The following is a 25,950-nucleotide window of genomic DNA, read 5'->3' as shown; positions in this document are numbered from 1 at the left end:
CCCCACAGTCACTGCAGCACCGCCAGAGCCCCCACAGCACCGCCAACCCCACAGGCACTGCAGCACCGCCAGAGCCCCCACAGCACCGCCAACCCCACAGCCACTGCAGCACCGCCAGAGCCCCCACAGCACCGCCAACCCCACAGGCACTGCAGCACCGCCAGAGCCCCCACAGCACCGCCAACCCCACAGTCACTGCAGCACCGCCAGAGCCCCCACAGCACCGCCAACCCCACAGGCACTGCAGCACCGCCAGAGCCCCCACAGCACCGCCAACCCCACAGGCACTGCAGCACCGCCAGAGCCCCCACAGCACCGCCAACCCCACAGGCACTGCAGCACCGCCAGAGCCCCCACAGCACCGCCAACCCCACAGCCACTGCAGCACCGCCAGAGCCCCCACAGCACCGCCAACCCCACAGCCACTGCAGCACCGCCAGAGCCCCCACAGCACCGCCAACCCCACAGGCACTGCAGCACCGCCAGAGCCCCCACAGCACCGCCAACCCCACAGCCACTGCAGCACCGCCAGAGCCCCCACAGCACCGCCAACCCCACAGCCACTGCAGCACCGCCAGAGCCCCCACAGCACCGCCAACCCCACAGGCACTGCAGCACCGCCAGAGCCCCCACAGCACCGCCAACCCCACAGCCACTGCAGCACCGCCAGAGCCCCCACAGCACCGCCAACCCCACAGTCACTGCAGCACCGCCAGAGCCCCCACAGCACCGCCAACCCCACAGCCACTGCAGCACCGCCAGAGCCCCCACAGCACCGCCAACCCCACAGTCACTGCAGCACCGCCAGAGCCCCCACAGCACCGCCAACCCCACAGGCACTGCAGCACCGCCAGAGCCCCCACAGCACCGCCAACCCCACAGCCACTGCAGCACCGCCAGAGCCCCCACAGCACTGCCAACCCCACAGTCACTGCAGCACCGCCAGAGCCACCACACCACCGCCAACCCCACAGGCACTGCAGCACCGCCAGAGCCCCCACAGCACCGCCAATCCCACAGCCACTGCAGCACCGCCAGAGCCCCCACAGCACCGCCAACCCCACAGTCACTGCAGCACCGCCAGAGCCCCCACAGCACCGCCAACCCCACAGTCACTGCAGCACCGCCAGAGCCCCCACAGCACCGCCAACCCCACAGCCACTGCAGCACCGCCAGAGCCCCCACAGCACCGCCAACCCCACAGTCACTGCAGCACCGCCAGAGCCCCCACAGCACCGCCAACCCCACAGGCACTGCAGCACCGCCAGAGCCCCCACAGCACCGCCAACCCCACAGCCACTGCAGCACCGCCAGAGCCCCCACAGCACCGCCAACCCCACAGTCACTGCAGCACCGCCAGAGCCCCCACAGCACCGCCAACCCCACAGGCACTGCAGCACCGCCAGAGCCCCCACAGCACCGCCAACCCCACAGTCACTGCAGCACCGCCAGAGCCCCCACAGCACCGCCAACCCCACAGTCACTGCAGCACCGCCAGAGCCCCCACAGCACCGCCAACCCCACAGCCACTGCAGCACCGCCAGAGCCCCCACAGCACCGCCAACCCCACAGCCACTGCAGCACCGCCAGAGCCCCCACAGCACCGCCAACCCCACAGGCACTGCAGCACCGCCAGAGCCCCCACAGCACCGCCAACCCCACAGTCACTGCAGCACCGCCAGAGCCCCCACAGCACCGCCAACCCCACAGTCACTGCAGCACCGCCAGAGCCACCACAGCACCGCCAACCCCACAGTCACTGCAGCACCGCCAGAGCCCCCACAGCACCGCCAACCCCACAGCCACTGCAGCACCGCCAGAGCCCCCACAGCACCGCCAACCCCACAGTCACTGCAGCACCGCCAGAGCCCCCACAGCACCGCCAACCCCACAGCCACTGCAGCACCGCCAGAGCCCCCACAGCACCGCCAACCCCACAGTCACTGCAGCACCGCCAGAGCCCCCACAGCACCGCCAACCCCACAGTCACTGCAGCACCGCCAGAGCCCCCACAGCACCGCCAACCCCACAGTCACTGCAGCACCGCCAGAGCCCCCACAGCACCGCCAACCCCACAGCCACTGCAGCACCGCCAGAGCCCCCACAGCACCGCCAACCCCACAGCCACTGCAGCACCGCCAGAGCCCCCACAGCACCGCCAACCCCACAGGCACTGCAGCACCGCCAGAGCCCCCACAGCACCGCCAACCCCACAGGCACTGCAGCACCGCCAGAGCCCCCACAGCACCGCCAACCCCACAGCCACTGCAGCACCGCCAGAGCCCCCACAGCACCGCCAACCCCACAGTCACTGCAGCACCGCCAGAGCCCCCACAGCACCGCCAACCCCACAGTCACTGCAGCACCGCCAGAGCCCCCACAGCACCGCCAACCCCACAGTCACTGCAGCACCGCCAGAGCCACCACAGCACCGCCAACCCCACAGGCACTGCAGCACCGCCAGAGCCCCCACAGCACCGCCAACCCCACAGTCACTGCAGCACCGCCAGAGCCACCACAGCACCGCCAACCCCACAGTCACTGCAGCACCGCCAGAGCCCCCACAGCACCGCCAACCCCACAGTCACTGCAGCACCGCCAGAGCCACCACAGCACCGCCAACCCCACAGTCACTGCAGCACCGCCAGAGCCCCCACAGCACCACCAACCCCACAGTCACTGCAGCACCGCCAGAGCCACCACAGCACCGCCAACCCCACAGTCACTGCAGCACCGCCAGAGCCACCACAGCACCGCCACCCCCATAACACCGCCAGCCCTGCAGCCACCGGCCACCCCCCCCCCCACCGCAGCACTGCCAGCCCCTGCGGCAACCGGACACCCCCCCCCCACCGCAGCACTGCCAGCCCCTGCGGCCACCGGACACCCCCCCCCCCACCGCAGCACTGCCACCCCCCACAGTCACTGCAGCACCGCCAGAGCCACCACAGCACCGCCACCCCCATAACACCACCAGCCCTGCAGCCACCGGCCACCCCCCCCCCCCCACCGCAGCACTGCCAGCCCCTGCGGCCACCGGCCACCTCCCCCCCCCGCAGCAATGCCACCCCCCGCAGTCATTTCCCCCCAGTTGCACCACCAGCCACTGCAGCACTGCCACAGCCCATCCCCCCCCGCATCACCACCAGCCACACAGCACCGCCAAAGCCACCGCCCTCCCGCAGCACTGCCAGCCCCCCCCCTGCAGCACCGCCACCCCCCATAGCAACAGCCCTCCTCCTGCAGCACAGCCACCGGCCCTCTCCCCGTAGCACCACCACCCCCAGCAGCAATGGCCCTCCCGCAGCCACCCACTCGCCCCCCCCCAACGCCCCACCCGTGCAACAACCGGCCCTCTGCAGCCACCAGCACACCACCCCCACACCTGCAGCCACCGGCACATGCCCCCCCCTGCAGCCACCAGTATTCTGCCCCCCCTGCAGCCACCAGCACACCGCGCCCCCCCCCCTGCAGTGGCGGCCTGACCTGAGATCATTCCCAAGGTAAGTCTGATTTTTATATGTATTGGGGGGGTTGGGTACTTTTTATATGTATTGGGAGTATATTTTTATATGTATTGGGGGGGGGGGTATTTGTATATGTATTGGGGGTTAAGTAAAAGTTGTGCGCTAAAAATGTTTTTCATGTGGTAGGTGCGCTATGGGTTGGGGGGGCTATGCTCCTTTCATTTGTCCTGGGCTCCATGATTTCTGTTGGCGGCCCTGTCTGTAAATGTTACATATGCCCATAATCATATTTATAACTGTCCATGAGATGTCTGTAAACTGAATGTATAACCTTTGTTCAATTAATGCAACCATGTGTTATTATAACACTGTATTTTCCTGTCTTTTTCTTGTGTAACAATATAATTGTTTTTAATTGTAGCTGTTCTCAAACTGACTGTAAAGTATTGTATGTCTTTATTTATATAGCGCCATTAATGTACATAGCGCTTCACAGTAGTAATACACGTGGTAATCAAATAAATAACAGATAATATAAATAACAGATCATGGGAATAAGTGCTTTAGACATAAAAGTAACATTAAGGAAGAGGAGTCCCTGCCCCGAGGAGCTTACAGTCTAATTGGTAGGTAGGGAGAACGTACAGAGACAGTAGAAGGGCATTCAGGTAAGTGCGTCTGCAGGGGGCCAAGCTTTATGTATCATGTGTTCAGAATATTCACAGTGCTACTCATGCTTCTTTAAGCAAGTGTTTCTTAAGGTGGGTCTTAAAGGTGGATAGAGAGGTGCTAGTCAGATACTGAGGGGAAGGGCATTCCAGAGGTGTGGGGCAGTCAGTGAAAAAAGTTTAAGGCGGGAGAGGGCTTTAGATACAAAGGGGGTAGAAAGAAGACATCCTTGAGAAGAATGCAAGAGTCTGGATGGTGCATAACGAGAAATTAGGGCTGAGATGTAAGGAGGGGCAGAAGAGTGTAAAGCTTTAAAAGTGAGGAGAAGAATGGAGTGTGAGATGCGGGATTTGATCGGATGCCAGGAGAGGGATTGCATGAGGGGAGATGCTGAGACAGATCTAGGAAAGAGTAGAGTGATTCTGGCAGCAGCGTTTAGGATAGATTGTAGGGGAGACAGGTGAGAGGCAGGAAGGCCGGACAGCAGGAGGTTACAGTAATCAAGACGGGAGAGAATGAGGGCCTGAGTCAGAGTTTTAGCAGTCGAGCAACAGAGGAAAGGGCGTATCTTTGTTATATTGCGGAGGAAAAAGCAACAAGTTTTAGAAATGTTTTGAATGTGAGGGGCGAATGTGAGAGAGAAGTCGAGTGTGACCCCTAGGCAACGTGCTTGGCTACTGGGTGAATGATCGTAGTTCCAACAGTAATGTGGAAGGAGGTAGTAGGGCCAGGTTTCGGATGAAGTATGAGGAGCTCTGTTTTAGCCATGTTGAGTTTAAGGCGGCGGAAGGCCATCCAGGATGATATAGCAGAGAGGCATTCAGAAACTTTGGTTTGTACAGCAGGTATAAGGTCGGGTGTTGAAAAGTATATTTGTGTGTCGTCAGCATAGAGGTGATAATTAAACCCAAAAGATGTTATTAGGTCACCTAGAGAGAGCGTGTACAGAGAAAAGAGAAGAGGTCCCAGGACAGAGCCCTGGGGTACCCCCACAGAGAGATCAATAGAGGAGGAGGTGTTAGCAGAAGAGACACTGAAAGTACGATGGAAGTGGTAGGATGAGATCCAGGATACAGCTTTGTTCCGAATACCAAGAGTATGGAGAATGTGTAGGAGAAGAGGGTGGTCCATGGTGTCAAATGCTGCAGAGAGGTCGAGTAATATGACGACTTAGTAGTATTGTGACGACCCCTTAAGTAGAGGCCTGTATTTACTTTAAAAATAAGTGATGATGAAGGTTGAGCATGGGTTTGCTCCGTATTATTTGAATAGGAGTAAAGGCGTGCTAAAGCTTGACGCCCCTTTGTGAATTGGGGCATTTTCCTGCACTTTACTGACACCTTTTTTTTCCTTATGATAAATAGGCTTTGATAAGATCCTCTCTATGTTACAGCACAGGAATATGCCGTTCAGGGCCCACTCTGAGAAGGGAGAAAGTTCAAAGTTAGAAATTATGACTGGGCCGGACAATCCATCAGAGGAGAGAGTGGATTGAGGTGTGGAATCAAAGGATTAATATCTACACTGTGTTACAGGGCCTTTTATTTTTCGTCATATCCTGCAGAAAAATCACGACATTTTGGGGGAAAGTTTTGCAATTATAGGTATATCACAGTAGATTATTAGATTTAAGAATTATTTGATAATCTAAAAAATATTCTTTGGAATTGGTGACGGCATGATGACCTGATCAAGTGCATAGTTACAAAATGGACTCCAGACCTACTTCTGCCGAACCTTTGACCTAACATTCCCGATTTGCATCCTGGTAACTATAAAATCTGGGACATCTTGCAAGAACGAGTTTACAGGGAGGAGATCCGGGATGTTGATGAGCTGCGACGACGTATCATTCAGGAGTGGGAGCAGCGGGATCAACGCGTTATCAATTATACAGGCAGACACTGGCGTTCTCGTCTTCGGGGCGTGCATTTCGACAGGACATTTTGAACACACACTTTGAAACATACTTTGAACCCAAACTTTATAGTAATTTTAGTTTTTCAGATTAGATTACAACAGTTTAACGCATTTACGCGCTACGAAAGGAAGATCTATTTCTACCGCAGTGTATCTGGTACTAGTTGACATAATACAGTGACATCAATTTAGTTAACGTCAGTTGATTGTCCACATTGTGCTTTTTATATAGTGTTAATCTACATAACAGACCTACAATTGTGCACATTTTCATGGGAGTTAAGCAAAAAATATATACGAGGCAAAACTGAAGGGGTCCCTTTTTTCCTGAAAACGGTGTATTATTAGGCACCAGTGCACATGTGCATCGCTCTGTCCACTTATCTTCAGACTAGCAAGTGAAACATTGAGGAGGCAGGAATGGTCCTATTAATGTACAGCGTACAGATTTCCGTAATGCTGCGATGCACAAATGCTTATTTCACCTTGATTTAGAAATCGAATTGAAAGTAGATTTAATGCGAATGCAAAGTGAATAATGTTGCCACATTTGTATTTGTTTGTTCATGTTCCTGAGATATACATTTGCATTATTACAATATGCTTTAACCCCTTCACTGACTGAGAGCAGCACAAAAGTGAAGGGTTTATTGATGATTCTTCCAAAGTAGGAATAACAAGATTAGAATGATTACATTGGGCAATGATGGCATTTATTGTATTTGTAGCTGAAAATGTATTGCATGAAAGCCCAAACCGGGAAATAGCAGTTGATGAAAATGCACGTTTGGCTTTTCCTTTGTAGCCAGTAGGTTAGTTATTCTGCGGTTGATCAGGTAAACTCATCTGTTGTAAGAGCATAGGAGAGACATTAATAACATTGCTGTTTCCATTTTTGTTTGTTTGTTTAACCCGCATATACGTTGGGTGGTATTCCCTTTACGCCTAGTCCAGTTATCTGCAAGAAAAGAAAATAGAATGTCACAATCCCTAAGAGGCAGCCGCCTCTCTGTGACATCACTTCCGCTGACAGTCGGGAGACACCTGCTACGTAGGGCCAGAGGGTCAGACATTGCCAAGTCTGGGCTCACTTTAAAAGCAGCAATCCCGCCATTTCACAGGATGGGAATGGAGGGGTCAGTTAGAGCTAAATCAGGCTTTTTTTCCAGCTCCGGAGACAACCGAATTCACGCGCTATTTAACAATAAAGTTACCAGTATTACTTCCTGGCTTCCCTAGGTATTTAAATAGCGGTGCGGTAGAAAGCCGCAATGCCTGACGCTGAAGCTTCCTTATTGGCTCGCAGGACCCGCGAGATTTGAATGGCACTGTTGTTTCCCGTGAACGGATTTGTCACATCTGTAATCTCACTGGAGGGTCCCTAAAGCTTAAATAGAACATAGTTCCGCCCCGGGGGGGGGGGACTCAGGAAGGGCATCACATATATATTTTAAATAAACGGTTGGGATTGCGGTTTTAAAACTCATTTACTTCGGAACTACATTTTAGACTCATGTTGTAAATCTGGGCCGAGTGGCCCTTCTCTTCAATATTAGAGTGTTATGGTTATTTAGAAACCTGTGCACAGTTGAAGACAGTGGAGAATAACTCTGGGAAACATTATAAAGCTGGAAGTGTGCAGATCCCTATCGAACTCCAGTTAATATTTATTCCCCTTTAAAGTGCAGTGAGCCGTATAATTTCATTGACATTGCAATGTCAACACTAAATCATTGTTTGAACACTAAATCTCTCTCTCTCTCTCACCTGTCTAGCTTTGCTTTGATATACTATGTATGTAAAGTAAAAAGCCCTAAATTCATATCACTAAGGCACATGCAGGATGGTTGTACGTTAGGCTTATCAGTGTATAGGGGAAATGGAAATAACCTTGAAAATGCCCCCAGACTGAGGCTGCCGGGCGCTCAGCTCCTCGTCCATTCCATCGCAGGCAGAAGTCACGTACATGTCTGAGTAATCCTTTCCCCCAAAGCAGCAGGAGGTTGTCTTGTCCACTGGCAATGTTACCGTTTGGATTCGCTTTCCTGCAGCACATAGAATAAGAGATATGTTCCTATCTCATATGCAGCAATACATATCTGGTGCTTATTACAGATAATACAATGACCTCTTTTTTAGAATGATTTTCTATACCGTTAATGAGTTTGGAAACACATTAGTAACATAGAATTTATTATATACTCAAAAGGCTTTTTCAAATGGGTGGCAGGCCCACAACATACCAGTCTGAGGATCTATGCGAATCACCCGTCCTCCATTATAACACGCCACCCAAAGTTTTCCTTCTGCATCTATGCACATCCCATCTGGGATTCCTTCACCCTTCTCCAGCTTGTATAGGTGCCTGCGGTTCGCTGTGGAAGAGAAGCAGTAACTAAGCTATGTGCCATGCTAGCATTGTTAGGGGTGAGATCTGATCACGGAGCAAGTTGGGAATTTAGGTCAAAATATTTAGCAACCAATCGCTTTGATGCCAGAGAGGATTGCAATGCATTCGCTAGCTGCAGAGGAGTACAGTTTCCAAATATTATCAATGTACAAAATGCTGTTGAATATCAAGAATACATTTCAGTTGCATTAGGTTTCGAAACTCCCTGAAAATTCAGGACATACATGTCAAACCTTTCATTTGAGTTTAATGGATGAAGAGGGGAAACTTCTATTTCCATTAGTGCGTGGTATGTACAGACTCAGCAAGGAGATTGCATGATTTGTAACTTTGAATGGCCATTCATTCATAATAATTGATATTATATATATAATCATCAGTATATAATCTCCATTTCTGCATGTCCTAAGAAATTATGGGAATGTGATCTTTTGCATGTATTCTTCGCACATTTGACCCGGAATATGCCATCTAGACACTGGGCAAATACCCAGTGGGACCAGGGACCGGTGGAGCTCTATGCATCGTGGTTACAGAGGCCCTGCGCTCTTTCCCACAACAATTAAAGTCATTGCTGGGGATACAGCGGGACCTCTGTAAGACTTACCGTTTCTGGCGTGGCCCTCCTCCATCGACGTTGCATAGTCATGGGTCGCTGCGTTATGGAGACACGTTGCCATGACCACGTGCCATCACGTGATGTCCCGGCAGGTAAGTGAAATTCCAATCCCCATTTCACCCCCAATCCGCCCTGCTACCTCACACTTGGCAAAACCCCTAACTCCTCCTTTTGATACTCCCCAAATTACAACATAACCCAAGAAGGGAACAATAGGTGCTAAGTACCTTGATACATTGACACCAACTGGCACAGGAAGACTGGAATGTAATGTCAGACTTGCCTTGATACATTGAGCTCTATTCAATAACCCATTTTAGGGGACTTGAATGAAGCTGGACTTGTCTCTAGCACAGGGACACGCTGTCACTGCATATTGCATAGAATAAAAGGGTCTTGATCTACCATGACAGGACTTCCAGAGACAGATATATAATTTTCCAGGTAGTAACAAGAGTTGGGGGTTTAATATATAACACATATATTCATTGGTTACAGTTCTCTATGGGAATAGAGAGGTTCCTGTATAAAATGAAAGTAACTATGGAAAGTAAGGCTGCCCAAGGGGAACTATGAAGGATGCATCATCATAAAATGGGGAAGAACTGGATTGCTTCCCTTTGCCCTGACCTCTCAATGACATCAACTATTCAAAAGATATTCAGCTATTTTGAAAGCATTTCCTGGTAAAAGAACTGCAACATAAAAAGCAGAACTAAAAAAAAATGAATTACAACTGTTCTATAATTTTTTTAAGAACACGTTTCTCGATGCAGATTTCTCAATGCTTAGGCTCATCCCCAGTGATCGCGACGGCGTGCGCGAACAAGAGATGATTCTATGGGGCCGGCCCCAGTCAGTCCGTGCGCACGCATGCACAAAGCGCGACTACATTTTGAAAAGTCAAGAAATGTGACTTTTGGCGCGACGGCCGAGTGATGGCCACGTCATGGCGGAGGTTCAGCCAATGAGGGGGAACCAGCCGCATGATGTAATGGCCGCGCCCCCACCACGCCTCCCCGCCGCGAGTGATCTGAAGTCCTATGGTCACACGGGTGAAGGCCACGAGCACCGCCAGGCGTTCTGTTGCACGCACGCGCTCACTGGGGCCATAGCCTTCCAGTGAGGTAGACTTCCACCAGCCGTATAGAGTAAGTCCCAAACCTAAACTCTAAATCCCCCAAGTGACACAGGCCAATAAAAAGCCACAATGGATCATATCGCTGCTTCCTATTGGCCTGCGCGATGTGGCAAATTGAAACTGCCATTTTGTTTTCCCTGGAGGGGACTGGAACATGCTACTTTTATCAGTATGTAAATCAGGAACCAAGCGATCCCGGAGGTGAAAATAATGCATGCGGCATCATACACAGGATATGGAAAAACATCAACAGTTAAAAATGCACAAAAGTACTCATTGTTTATAAAACAAAGCACCAGCCAGGGACTTGTAATTAAAGATGAAAAAAACAGAGTTGCCTTCATATTAACATTAAACGATGGCAGATACAGTATACAGACAATAGATTCCGATGTGTTTCCATTTGATGATACCAGAATCGGTGGAAAAAGCTGCATTCTTGAAGATCATTCATACTAGTACAGACAAACTCGTACAATAAAACAATGGCAGCACCTTTTTTGCCATTACTTACAGACTTTTCCAGTTTTCACATCATAGTCGAAAGCATCAACTGCGTACGAAAGGCTGTCTATGTAATACAGCGTTTTGTGATCGAGGGACCAGTCTAAGCCATTAGAGATGTCCACCATGTCAAAGTGCTTCACCACAGAATGATCAGGATAGAGGGTGAACAGAGAACCCTGGTTCCTCTCGACAACCGCAGGGCGGATTTCCTGGGCCATGGTGCCTGTGGGGGCCATACTGAAATGATTAATGTACGAATATGATGTATACAACCTTAGTTATATTAATATGCTTACTACGTTAAACACAACCTGTCACAGCTAAGGGATTTACTTGACTTATAATCAACAGTCATAGACAATCCAAATTGCTAATGCAATCTTTGCCTTCATATCATTGTAACACAGCAGGGCTTACTACAGTTCTACTTATTCATTATACTGTATCTTCTTATAGTCCTACACTGTATAATCACCAACCCCACCTAACACATACTAGTGAACGACACAAATGCAGTTCCGTAGGAAAATATGGGTATTCTCAATCCTGTCGACTCTCGGTTTTATATGATAGATATATTTATTATGTTATTTATTATTTGTACATCCGTTGGCACAGTTTTTGTATTTTGTATATAAGTACATTTGGATGTAAATGGACTTTAACAATATATATATATATATATATATATATATGTATATATAAAATAATTAACAGCGCCCCTATTAGCACACACCTGTATCCTTGCAAAACAAATCCCACACTGTAGAACGATGCACCCAGCACAGATGTCTAACAATATATAGTATAGTGGCAGGATACTAAGTGAATTGCAAGTTACAAAAAATAAAAATATATAAAAATATGAAAAATGAAAAAATATAAAAAAATGTAGGTTGGCAACAAAAACAATATAAAAAAAAAGAAAAATATACCTATAAAAAATGTGTGTAAGTCTCTTTTTCAATGTAGACAATGTAAATATAGAATGTCCATACAAATCCTTAAAAATTGAAATTGTTGTCCTGGGCAGCTTTAATCTTGGGCTCACCAACCTCCCAACGATACCTAAGAGAAAAAAAAAGAAAGAAAAAGCGCCCGATCCTTGTGTAAAATCAGATAATAAAGGGTTTTAATTTGCCATGAACAGATGATTGCCAACTCACACTTTGTCAAATAAAATCAAGCAATTTATGGGACAAGCCCATGCACCAGAGCAGAGACGTCAGTCCAGGAGTATCCTGCAATACGATCAGTGGAAGATTGAATGCAGCCAAAAGTACCTACTATTCCAACTGAGGTGAAAGAGAAAGTTTTACTGGCAGCACATCCCACAGCAGAGCTGATTTACAGCGGCAGTATCTGTATGCAGACGGAGGACAGCTGTGAAATTTGGACGTCGGTGTGGTGCATGGGCTTGTCCCATAAATTGCTTGATTTTATTTGACAAAGTGTGAGTTGGCAATCGTCTGCTCATGGCAAATTAAAACCCTTTATTATCTGATTTTACACAAGGATCGGGCGCTTTTTCTTTCTTTTTTTCCCTCTTATATATATATATATATATATATATATATATATATATACACACACACATATATAAGATTCACATGGGTAACACCACTGATTATTCTGCTTATTTAAATGTTCTGGTACAGTTTAAGCTAAACTGTACCTGCAAAAAATCTTCCTTCTGGGTCAACCTTCCCATCATTAAACCGGTTGTTGGGCTTGTCCTCATCAACGCGGGCGATCGTGGTTACAGACTGGTCCTCCCAATTAAGACCTCCAAACGTGGTTCCCATGGCAACAACATAACCACCCAATTTCCGAAGTGCAACAGAGCCAATTGGGGCTTCTACACAGAGGGGAAAAGATAGGTAATTAACACAACACGTCACAACAGAAGCAAACTCCTTAGTAAATCATTCAAATCCAATCTGGTTATAAAAACTGCCCAAGTATTGGAGGGTGCCGTAACAGAAATCAGTAAGCATCTTATGATACATTTCTGTCATCTTGCAGGTTACATATATTAGTGGATTTCAATCTTTTAAGAACTGTGGAACCTTTTAAGAATGTATTGTGACTCCACAGAACCTCTGAAAAATATATAGTGACTTCCGAGAACCCAAGTCCTCCACTTACTTCATATGTGTACTAATAATTCACCCGTAGCAGAGCTCATCGTTTGTAAATAAAATAACAGATAAAGGGACTTTTATTTGGAGGACAATAGATGTATCTGCACAGGTGAGTGAGAGGCAGTGTAATACCTCACTTCTCACCTAATCAGTGACTAAACAATTAACCCACATGAAAAACTAACAGAGCAAGCAATCTTGAAGAGCAATCCATGTCTACTGTTCTCACATGTAAATGATTGTCAGTGAGGAGATGCCTTCATAAGATGGTATCTTCATGTTCTGTAAGACTACTTGAGGAAGACATTCTGGAGTGAGTAACCCTCTACTATGTGAGTTAAATAAGGCATTACAGACACCTAAGAAAAAAGAAAGACAGCTAGAAAAAAGAGTGGAGAAAGATCTCACAGCAGTCAAAACTAATGGGATTTATGGCCTGTATTGTGGGTAAAGGCCATGGTAGTTAACAATGCAGTAACTACCATTCACACAAATGAAACTCAATGCATTGTTTACTTTACTGTACCCTGCTTCTCATCATATTGAATATGGTAATAAAAAGTGTTCTAGCTCGCAAATTGCATGCGTTACGTATAGTTCTGTTGTGAGGTGCAGGTGCTTGAATATTTGGAAAATAAACCCAACCTGGGTCTTCGATTGAACTCCGCAGATGATGTATCCTTCTGCACTGTCCTAAATGTGTTCTGATTTCTTAGTGATCTGCATGTGGCGATGGTGTATAAACCATCATGTACCTCCAATGTAACATGAAACTGTCCAAGTAGATGTCCCATAGGGTCAAAAAACGGAGCACAGCAGCAGCAAAAAGTGGGGCCACAAACCAGAAGAAAGATTAAAAACGATTTATTGAAACACAATTGAGGGGTGCAGAGTAACTCTGACGCGTTTCGGGACAGGTGTCCCTTTGTCAAAGAGTTCATTTTGAAAAGGGTTTGTGGCCCCACTTTTTGCTGCTGCTGTGCTCCGTTTTTTGACCCTATGGGACATCTACTTGGACTGCTTTGAAACCGACGTGAGGCATGCACCACCCTGGGATGAGCAGCCGTATTGTGAGTATATACCTGTTAACTCCATAAGTCATGTTGTTCATGCTGGTTGTTTTATTGGGAGGGTAGGCATGACCCTTATGGTATATATATAGGTTTGTCACCACCTTATTGACACTATTGCATTGTTTTATTGACAGGAGTTTAATGGCTACAGGTGTATTATAAGTCTCACACAGCTCTTATCATAGCTCATTATGGGTGTTTTCTTCTTTGTGTGATATCTACATACTGATGTTTTGGTGCAATTGAGCCCTGATTTTGGGATTGGTTCCCTTCTACCCTATGTAACATGAAACTGTGCAATCTTTAAGTTAAAGCCTAATTAAGTGGGGAATACTCATTCTTCTTCGTTTGTCTTTTATCTTTTTAATTGTAACATCGTTCTTCTTTTCCAAAAGTTCTGATCCTGATTTCTATTGATTAACTTTTTAATTGTAAGTGAACTGTCCATCCAGTTGTAGTTAGTGTGTGTGTGTATATATATATATAGTTATTGAAATTATACTGTATTCTTTTCAATAAATGTCTGAAAAAGATGTAACATTTCTTTTTTATCTTCGAAAAAAATGCTGTGAATGAAGCGCTAAAGTGCCTAAATAACTAACTAGTGATACAATCAATAATACACTCTTTACATAAAGATAGGCTGCCTGATACCTACTGTCCAGTACAAACAGAATCAAACATAAAACAAAATAAACCTGGCGCCAAATATTGTCCAATAAGATGAGACCTGTGATCCTCAAGAATCCGCAGAAGTGCTTTCAGGTCATGTAACGAGAAAAAACAAACAAACAAAAAAACCCAGATCATAGCATATAACTGCTGGGTGAGGGCAGCCTATGCTAAAGACACTACATACAGAAAAAGTCAGGGGGGGGGGGGAGGCAGACTCGCTGGACGCGTTTTGTAGAACAAATCTACTTTCTCAGTAGGGCGGGTGCTAGTTGTCACCTTTTGGACTGCTTCAGTACTCTGTGGGACTAGCTGTTGTATCAGTGTGTCTGAGCGGAGAGGTTTGTGTGCCTTTAACCCTGCGGACGCCGGGCAGAGAGGAGCAGTGAGAGAATTGGATTAGCCACACGCGGTGTCGGCGTGAGCGCCCCAGCGAGTCTGCTTCCCCCCCCCACCCTCCGGCGCTTCCCCATGAGCGACTACAGGGAGACTTTGGTGACGACATCAGCGTCACAGAGTGGTAGCTCTGTCGGACCATCACCCTGATACCTCTGGACACCAACCTCAGTTTATCACCGCCAGTTGTCACCCTGCTTCTTGTAAGTAGGGTTTTGATTTTACCATCTCCGGATCAACAGCGTTCTGTCATTGTACCGCGGTCCCTTGTTTAATGACACAGTTCCTTATGTTTTAATAAATCATTTTAGTCTGTTACTTTTTCTGTATGTAGTGTCTTTAGCATAGGCTGCCCTCGCCCAGCAGTTATATGCTATGATCTGTTTGTTTGTTTGTTTTTCTCATTACATGACCTGCAAGCACTTGTGCGGATTCTTGAGGATCACAGGACTCATCTTATTGGACAATATTTGGCGCCAGGTGTATTTTATTTTCTTTTTTCTCTGCAATAAAGTAAAGGTTAAAAACATAATTTAGCAGCCGGGGAAGTTGTTGATTACTTTTTGACAAATTGGTTATATTTTATGCTACTGTTGCTTGTTGTGTCTCATTAAACGTAACATAGAAAAAGTAATAACTGCATGACAATGCTCCCTAATTAGTCTCCCACTCACCTACACATACACTCTGCACATTGTTGGTGTTAGGGTTCCACCGACAAACCTTCTGTCCTGTGATGTCCACATACAGCAGGGTGCCTTCCTTTTCCTCCCACACTGGGGATTCTCCAATCCTGCACTTGTCACGGACAACACACTCAATCTTAATGGAAGACATGGTCCTGGAGTGCAAGAGATGATGGAATGATACACAGTTTTACAACGTGAATGATAATTGGAGAATGGATGAGGGATATTATTACAACCCACACACACGTACAAACAATCCCATTTTTATCTGGTCCCCGAGATATTTATCGTTTATCGTTTGACATGAAAAATGACAAATCTGGCCCCCGTGGCACCAATAGAAAGCTGCAATGTTAATGGCTTCCGCAAATTGAGCATAACAAAGATGATATTTTCTGTCCAGGAGGAAATATTCCTCCTCCCCTGACAAAAGGAGTAATACCTTGTAAACCGAGTTAATAAACCCCTTCTACTCCCCCAAAAATGAACAGTCAGCGTGGATTACTGCTTTCACACAGCCAATGTTTACTGCTGTCAAGATACCCATTTGCCAGCAGCACCTACTTATCATATTTTAACCTTTCTCCAGATAAAAGCGGCGTCATGACAAGGAATGTCAAGGGACAATAAACAATATTATTGTCATGTACAATTAATATTGTCATGTACAATTGAGCAAGCAATGTCCTACATGTGTATTTAAAAAAAAAAAAAAAAATCAGTTCTGTACTATGAGAAAATACTTGTAGCATTTAAATAAGATTAAATAAAAGCAATTTTAAAGACATTTTTAATGTATTCTAACATAACAGGCATTTTTGTTCCTATAGCAACCATTTACAAAGTCACATCCCATTCCCCTTCTGAAACAGAATCACCTTTTTGAGCCCTGTCCTCTCTAGCAGTGAACCAATTAAATCTAGTGCCTGCCTGGTCACATGATCTTCCTCACAGAACTTTGGCTGTCAGTGCAGCAGAACAGGACCCAAGATGCATTTAGTGAACCACCAGTCGAATTTCAGCTATCGGTTACAGGAGTACGGATGGATCAGCAACTTAGCTAATCACTTGTCAGTGTGTAGATTGCATTGATGCACAATATATATATTTTTTAAACGACAGCTTGAACTGCAACTTTAAGCATGGAATTCTGATTGCTCAGATTAAATTTTCTGCATTAAGAAGATTTAGAGAACTTTACTCAAGTTTTTCACTTGAGCAAAATTAGTACCAATAAATAAATAAAATCAGCTCAGGCAATGTGAAAGAAAACTCAACTAATCTTGTACTATGCATCAATGTAATTAACATTTTCAGAGAGTTCATTTAAAAGCAAGTTGACAAAACATGTTTGTTTACAAACACATCAAATGTGCCTGGGTATGTACCCACAGAGGTGGTATCAGATTGAAATTGTGGTCAACAATTAGTGACAAATTCGCACAAGACTAGCGACATTTTCTCCTTGCGTTTGTGAATGAAAAGGGTTTACATAAGCAAAAGGTGTTAACACGTTGGTAATTGCATTATCACAAGTTATTAAACCCCCATTCAGGGTCAGTGGAACACGCTGTGGATGGGAGATTATGGGTAATCACAGCATTTCCATGTTTTTGTTCTCTTATGCTCCGTAACGGATTTACAAAACTGCCGCCCTTATTCACTTACCTGGTGTCGCCCTCCTCCTTCAGCGTCAAATGCTGCTGTGACATCACATGCTGTCCTGTTGTCACGGCAATGTAAAGTCACAAGGCGGACGCAGGGTTGTCACCACTCTGGGTTTCACCCGGAGACTACGGGTTTTGGCCTCGTATCTCCGGGCTACGGGTTTACCTAGAAAACCTCCGGGTGGCGGCAACCCTGGGCGGGCGGCAGGCTGCGTCTCTGGCATCTTCACCCAGTAACTGTTCTCGATATGGCCGTGTGGCGTCAAATGGCGCCGTTTTACAATGACAACGGGAACACTACATGACGTCATGACGTAACGCAGTGCCACGTCCCATTGTCATGACAAAGCGGCGCCATTTGACGCTGCGCGGCCATATTGAGAACAGTTGCAGGGGAAAGATGCCGTGACATGCAGGCATTTAATAATAAAAAATCTTCGTGTTGGACTTCAGTAGAAGGTGTCAACCCTGCCTGCATGTGACGTTGCCCTTCCTCACTGCGCCTGTCCCAAAATTCACAGGAGACCAGCCGACTACCTCCCTATTACAGAACTACAGCTAACCTCAGATCATCATCGTGGTAATGATGCAGGGTGGCCCCTTTTGTTTTAGACCTTACTCTATTTTGTCAAAGAAGTTGCTAATAGACCAGCAAACACCGATACCAGAAAGGACTGAATCCTATCACATTAGGCTCACACACACGCACACAGTGGGCAGCCTGGCACAGCAGAAGCCGCTCCTGTGTTCCTGTTCCTCTCCTCAGCTGGGACATTTTCTTTTCTCAATGTACTTCCTGTAAGGACACAAATCCTTTCCTGCAGAAAAGTCATGTGATTCCATTGCACTGTGCAAGTCCGGGCTTTCTACAGCTGGCATAGGGCTCCACCTTTTGGTTTTAACTACAAATACTCTACACAGCATTTTAGCAATTTAATTTTATTTCATATTAGCTGAGAGACCCGGCGTTGCCCGTGAGTTAAATTTCCCGTTTGGAGGAGGAGGGGGGGGGGGGGGGGGGGACAGTGGACAGGAGGGGGGACACAGTGGACAGGAGGGGGAGGACGGACAGTGCACAGGAGGGGGGGACAGTGGACAGGAGGGGGGGACAGTGGACAGGAGGAGGGGGGGACAGTGGACAGGAGGAGGGGGGGACAGTGGACAGGACAGGCACCCGGCTTAAAATTTCCGGCTCCCTCCTCTCCACTCCCCCTGTCTATTTCTCCACTCCCCCCCTCTCTCTCCGCTCCTCCCCCCCCCCCCCATGCGCAGCTCCGGTCCCCACCCTACAGTGTCACACACACACACAGTGACACACACAGTGTCACACACACACACACACACACACACAGTGTCACACACACACACACACACTGGACAGGAGGAGGGGGGGTAGGGAGAGTGGAAGTCCAGCGATCCGAACAGGCGGCTCCCCACCTCCCGCCAGCCGTGACTGCGCACCACCACCGCACTCCCTCCCCACGCGGGCAAGCAAGGGAGCGCCGTGGGGAAGGGGACCAGAGGGAAGGGCATGTCCCATGCGGCCGCCACTGCCCTGTTCCCCCCGCCCCCCCCCGGGAGGGCCGTAAGGGTGAGTGTGATGGGGGGTTGATGGGGGGGGGGGGGGAGTGTGTGTGTGTGTCTCTGCGGGTGAGGAGAAGAGAGTGGCAGTTGGGTGACGTCATAGAGGCACCAATCAGATTCGCCGCATCTAGCACCAGACATACAAGAATCAGTTTTATTATATATAGATAGATAGCGCTGTTCTCCCAATGGGACTCAAGTTGCTTCACAATTACAGTGTAGCGCGCGGTATGCAGCATATAGGATTGTTACAGACAAGTGTCCCTGCCAGACGATCTTACACTCTATGTTTTGGTTGCCTAGGGTCACAAGTCACAGCTTACACTGAACCAGGTTCCCCTGATTCAAATTGTTACCAGTCAGTGTCCTTACTCACTGAGCTGCTCCTTTAGCTATAGATTAAAGGAGGCAGATTGGATGGAAGGATGAAAAGGAAGCATGCCATGAAATAGTACAGGCTTTCCTTTAAGAACAAAATAGCAGCTAGGCACCTAAGAGATCAAATTGTATATATTAACAAAAAAGTAGCGTGCTCCCAACCTAACCCAGCTCTCTTTGGAAAGGAAAACCTTAATGCAGTGGTTCCCAAACTTTTTCGGTTCAAGGCTCCCCAAGGTGATCAGGATTTTTACGCGGCGCCCAAAGTAAAAACAAAGGTGTATATACATACCTAACAGTTGCAGTGCGCAGTTGGTGTCTCTCTCAGACACTCTCACTCTCTCTCACACACTCTAACTCTCTCTGACCTCACTCTCTCTCTCTGACCTCACTCTCCTCACTCTCTCTCTCTCTCTGACCTCACTCTCTCTCTCTCTCTCAGACCTCCCTCTCTCTCTCTGACCTCACTCTCTCTCTCTGACCTCACTCTCTCTCTCTCTGACCTCACTCTCTCTCTCTGACCTCACTCACTCTCTCTCTGACCTCACTCACTCTCTCTCTGACCTCACTCACTCTCTCTCTGACCTCACTCACTCTCTCTCTGACCTCACTCTCTCTCTCTCTGACCCCACTCTCTCTCTGACCTCACTCTCTCTCTCTCTGACCTTACTCTCTCTCTCTCTCTCTGACCTCACTCTCTCTGACCTCACTCTCTCTGACCTCACTCTCTCTCTCTCTGACCTCACTCTCTCTCTCTCTGACCTCACTCTCTCTCTCTCTGACCTCACTCTCTCTCTCTCTGACCTCACTCTCTCTCTCTCTGACCTCACTCTCTCTCTCTCTGACCTCACTCTCTCTCTCTCTCTGACCTCACTCTCTCTCTCTCTGACCTCACCCTCTCTCTCTCTCTCTGACCTCACTCTCTCTCTCTCTCTCTCTCTGACCTCACCCTCTCTCTCTGACCTCACTCTCTCTCTCTCTGACCTCACTCTCTCTCTCTCTCTGACCTCTCTCTCTCTCTCTCTGACCTCACTCTCTCTCTCTCTGACCTCACTCTCTCTCTGACCTTACTCTCTCTCTCTCTCTGACTTCACTCTCTCTGACCTCACTCTCTCTCTCTCTCTGACCTCACTCTCTCTCTCTCTGACCTCACCCTCTCTCTCTCTGACCTCACTCTCTCTCTCTCTCTCTGACCTCACTCTCTCTCTCTCTCTCTCTCTCTCTCTGACCTCTCTCTCTCTCTGACCTCTCTCTCTCTCTCTCTGACCTCTCTCTCTCTCTCTCTCTGACCTCTCTCTCTGACCTCTCTCTCTCTCTGACCTCTCTCTGACCTCACTCTCTCTCTGACCTCACTCTCTCTCTCTCTCTGACCTCACTCTCTCTCTCTCTCTCTGACCTCACTCTCTCTCTCTCTGACCTCACTCTCTCTCTCTCTCTCTCTGACCTCTCTCTCTCTCTCTGACCTCACTCTCTCTCTCTCTCTGACCTCACTCTCTCTCTGACCTCACTCTCTCTCTGACCTCACTCTCTCTCTGACCTCACTCTCTCTCTGACCTCTATCTCTCTCTGACCTCTCTTTCTCACTCTCTCTCTGACCTCTCTCTCTCTCTCTCTGACCTCTCTCTCTCTCTCTGACCTCACTCTCTCTCTCTCTCTCTGACCTCACTCTCTCTATCTCTCTCTCTCTCTGACCTCACTCTCTCTATCTCTCTCTCTCTGACCTCACTCTCTCTCTCTCTCTGACCTCACTCTCTCTCTCTGACCTTACTCTCTCTCTCTCTCTCTCTGACCTCACTCTCTCTCTCTCTGACCTCACTCTCTCTCTCTCTCTGACCTCACTCTCTCTCTCTGACCTCACTCTCTCTCTCTCTCTGACCTCACTCTCTCTCTCTCTCTCTGACCTCACTCTCTCTCTCTCTCTGACCTCACTCTCTCTCTCTCTCTGACCTCACTCTCTCTCTCTCTCTCTCTCTCTCTCTGACCTCACTCTCTCTCTCTCTCTCTGACCTCACTCTCTCTCTCTCTGACCTCACTCTCTCTCTCTGACCTCACTCTCTCTCTCTGACCTCACTCTCTCTCTCTCTCTCTGACCTCACTCTCTCTCTCTCTGACCTCACTATCTCTCTCTCTCTCTCTCTCTCTCTCTGACCTCACTCTCTCTCTCTCTCTCTGACCTCACTCTCTCTCTCTGACCTCACTCTCTCTCTCTGACCTCACTGTCTCTCTCTCTCTCTCTCTCTGACCTCGCTGTCTCTCTCTCTCTGACCTCACTCTCTCTCTGACCTCTCTCTCTCTCTGATCTCTCTCTCTCTCTGATCTCTCTCTCTCTCTCTGACCTCTCTCTCTCTGACCTCTCTCTCTCTGACCTCTCTCTCTCTCTCTCAGACACACACACAGATAGACACACATACAGACAGACACTCTCTCGCACAGACAGACACTCTCTCACAGACAGACACTCTCTCTCACAGACAGACACTCTCTCTCACAGACAGACACTCTCTCTCACAGACAGACACTCTCTCACAGACGGACACTCTCTCACTCTCTCAGACAGACACTCTCACTCTCTCAGACAGACACTCTCACTCTCTCAGACAGACACTCTCACTCTCTCAGACAGACACTCTCACTCTCTCAGACAGACACTCTCACTCTCTCAGACAGACACTCTCACTCTCTCAGACAGACACTCTCACTCTCTCAGACAGACACTCTCACTCTCTCAGACAGACACTCTCACTCTCTCAGACAGACACTCTCACTCTCTCAGACAGACACTCTCACTCTCTCAGACAGACAATCTCACTCTCTCAGACAGACAATCTCACTCTCTCAGACAGACACTCTCACTCTCTCAGACAGACACTCTCTCTCTCTCACTCTCTCAGACAGACATTCTCTCTCTCACTCTCTCAGACAGACACTCTCTCTCTCTCAGGGAGGGAGGAAAGGCAGGAGATCCGTGCAGGCAGCTCCCTGCACAGACACACACACATACAAATAAATACACACATAAATACACACACACACACACACACATAAATACACACACACATAAATAAATACACACAGATACACACACACACACAGATGCAGATACACACACACACACACAAATAAATACACACAGATACGGGGGGGTGGGGGAGGGTATGGCTGAACGGCTAAGTCCCTGCACGGGGGAGGTCAGTGCTGCGGGGGCCTGTGCCACGTGGGGGGAGGGCCGGTGTGCTGCGGGGAGGGAGGGCCGGTGTGCTGCGGGGAGGGAGGGGGGGGGGGTGTGAGGCTGCAGTGCTGCTGGGAGACATCTGTCTCCCGGTGCTGCTCCTCCATCTCTCAGCGTCGCTGAGCCGGGCTGAACAGATGCACAAAGCCCCTGCATCTGTAATCAGCGCGGCTATAGTTCCTCCGGCCTGGGACATAGTAAGCGCTTAGGTGCTGCTGCTCTTTGCTGTCCTGGCAGAGGAGACAGCAAGTGCGCTTGGGAGGCGGGTATCACTGTGTGTGTTTGTCACTTGGTAGCTGTGTGTGTGTGTGTGTGTGTGTGTGTGTGTGTGTGTGTGTATATATATTATATAATATTTTAAACATTTTAAAAAAAAAGACATGTGAGAATAAATTATTAACATTGTGCAACTTTGATAAATATATTCACACGCACACACCACACACACACACATATATATATATATACACACACACAACACACACACACACATATATATTGCAAGAGAAAAAGGAGGGACCCCGCATCCACAAGGAAAATAAGTACAACTAAATACCGACACTGGATTAATCCAATATACAATGATATGTCGGTGGTGCTATAAGGGCAGTTATATAGGATAAGAGAGAAAAAAAGGCCCTAAAAAAGCACTATAGTATGTTTGAAAGTACAAATCACATAATATTTATTGATATATTGTCACAGAACAAATGTTTAAAACAAAGCACAGAAATTGTTAAAATAGAGCATGGATCCCCTGTTCATTACAAAGCTAAACACATCCTCCAAAAACAAACCCTCATGGAGACAAAGCCAACAGTCAACATTGACTCAGATAGTATTCAAAAGTGCCTGACAAGATAAATCTGGTATAGCAACCAACAGACTAAATAACCGTGGCTATGGCTACGTGATCATCAGCAAGAAATCAAGGCATACTATACTAGTTGGCTTTGTCTCCATGAGGGTATGTTTTTGGAGGATGTGTTTAGCTTTGTAATGAACAGGGGATCCATGCTCTATTTTAACAATTTCTGTGCTTTGTTTTAAACATTTGTTCTGTGACAATATATCAATAAATATTATGTGATTTGTACTTTCAAACATACTAGAGTGCTTTTTTAGGGCCTTTTTCTCTCTCATATATATATATATATATATATATATATATATATATATATATATATATATATATATATATATATATATGTATATATACACACCACACATATATATATATATATATATATATATATATATATATATATATATATATACAGTGGTCGACAAATCACCAAAAAATCTACTCGCCCAACAAAAAAAATCTACTCGCCACCTAGTACCAAACGTGTGATGCCTGGGCCAATAGGAGCTCGCCACGATGTTAAATCCACTCGCCCGGGGCGTGCAAATGTATAGGTTTGTCGAACACTGTATATATATATATATATATATATATATATATATATACATATATATATACACACACACACCACACATACATACATATATATATACACACCACACACACACACATATATACATACATATATATATACACACACACACACACACACACACATACATATATATATATATATATATATATATATATATATATATATATATATACATACACCACACACACACACACACACACACACACATATATATATATATATATATATATATATATATATATATACATACATACACCACACACACACACACACACATATATATATATATATATATACACACCCCCCCCCCCGCAGCCCGTTTTACACACACACACTCACCCCCCTTGGTGCTGCCTCTGTCTGGTGGCTGTAGTTGCAATGCCGGGCAGGCTGCAGCCCCATTGGATGGGAGCGGTCACGTGACCGCTCCTCTGCTTCCCCTCAGAGGTTGTTTTTTAAATTAGCTAGCAGCCCTTGTTTCCCGCTGCTGGCGGCCCTGATAGCCAGGGCGCCCCTCTAGCCAGGGCGCCGCGGCGCACAGTTTGGGAAACACTGTAAGCTTTCCTCCTGCAGGGGTTCTATGGGGAGCGATTAACACTGAAATAGGATATCCATCCAGCTCCACATTAGGAGGTACAGGTGCATCCTTTAACTCTGGTTTGGCAGTCCTAATTCCCTATTGATTATAATGATGTGTGTTGGTTTCTAAAGCATTTGGAGGAGAAAGACAACCTTTTTTAATATCAACAGCCAGGTCGTGGAGCACAGCTTCTTCCTGGTTGTATCCCATGACGACCTCTATACTAGGGAGCCGCTCTAAATTCCCTTATTAATGACACAGGTCAAATATAAAGCACCTTCTACCAATTATACTATTTTACACAATGTACACATCTCCGCATTGGCCTCCCTGCAAAATCACTAATGGGAAATAGAAAAGCAGGATTGTCTGAGCCTGCTCTTGGTAATCAGACAGCCACTCTGCACTAGAACATACAGCACTGTTACTCAATACATGGGTTTATAGCAACCTACAAGAGTTAAAGATACCTACACTGAAACCGGTGGCAGCTCTTCTCTGGCGGCTTCTCAGGAGGACTGAGGGCAAAGTAATAGCAACCCCTCAAGGTTTATATTTGTGGAGTCAGTTAATATTTAACACCAGTGGTCAATGCACCCATGAGACACGTTTGCCTTATTTTATTAACAAGGTTTTCCTGGCTAATGATCCAGAATCCTGGTGTTAAAGGGCTTTCTTCAGCACTTTCTAATGGATTCCGCAGTGGGGGACTGTCTGGTGAGGGTGGATGGAAATATAAATTACTAGCACAGCACAAAACAATAACCTAATCCTTAACTTGATCTGCTATTGTCAAGGAGGGTACAACACATGGTCAGGTATTGGAAAATTAGCTGCAATCACAGAAATGTGACATTGTGTACACTATCAATTCAACATCATCCTTAGCTTTGCTATACAGATCATTATTTGCAAGCAAATCCAGTTATTCTTAACAGTGATAAAAATCTGCTAGTACTCAGTCAATCATAAATGAAACAACTTCACTTTGGTGGTGTATTCCTGAAACACATTTCATGTAAGTTAGTGGCAAATAAATATGATCTGTAGACACTTTCTACCAGGTAGTGCTGGAGACTGCATTCTGATGATTATATTTCTCTATGTATACTCCTCTATTGGAGTTGTGATTATATTATAAATAAATACATTACAACAACCTCTTATTAAATGCAAGAGACAAAGTAATGCTAGTGCAATATACAATGATGAAATCAGTAGAGAGAGAGATTTGCACAAAGTAAGATATTTCTCCTTGAGATCTTGAGTGTGTGTGATGTGTGGTGCGGTGTGTGTAATATTGTGATGAGTGGATAAGCTAAAAAGTCCAAAGCTTAGAAAGTTC

General features: G+C 47.0%; 1 protein-coding gene across 3 annotated transcripts; it reads right to left on the bottom strand.

Annotated features, from left to right (window-relative positions):
- Positions 1-6,749: 6,749 nt before the first annotated feature.
- On the bottom strand, positions 6,750-25,208 carry RGN (regucalcin). Of its 3 annotated transcripts, none has more exons than XM_075590594.1 (7): positions 25,080-25,208; positions 15,693-15,859; positions 12,409-12,591; positions 10,741-10,956; positions 8,300-8,431; positions 7,947-8,101; positions 6,750-7,014 (listed from the first exon to the last, which is right to left on the bottom strand). In XM_075590594.1, exons 2-7 carry the CDS (start codon positions 15,853-15,855, stop codon positions 6,964-6,966), a joined length of 900 nt encoding a protein of 299 aa, XP_075446709.1. In that variant the 5' UTR covers positions 15,856-15,859; positions 25,080-25,208; the 3' UTR covers positions 6,750-6,963. The 3 variants fall into 3 exon arrangements, with proteins under 3 accessions (XP_075446709.1, XP_075446711.1, XP_075446710.1); XM_075590596.1 differs by lacking the exon at positions 25,080-25,208 and adding an exon at positions 24,365-24,382; XM_075590595.1 differs by lacking the exon at positions 25,080-25,208 and adding an exon at positions 18,084-18,177.
- Between the last annotated feature and the right edge of the window lie 742 nt (positions 25,209-25,950).

The sequence above is a fragment of the Ascaphus truei genome, chromosome 3 (assembly GCF_040206685.1).
Source record: "Ascaphus truei isolate aAscTru1 chromosome 3, aAscTru1.hap1, whole genome shotgun sequence".
In the NCBI taxonomy this organism is placed as follows: Eukaryota; Metazoa; Chordata; class Amphibia; order Anura; family Ascaphidae; genus Ascaphus; species Ascaphus truei.
The sequence above is the reverse complement of the archived record's forward strand: the minus strand, read 5'-3'. Positions and strand labels throughout refer to the sequence as shown.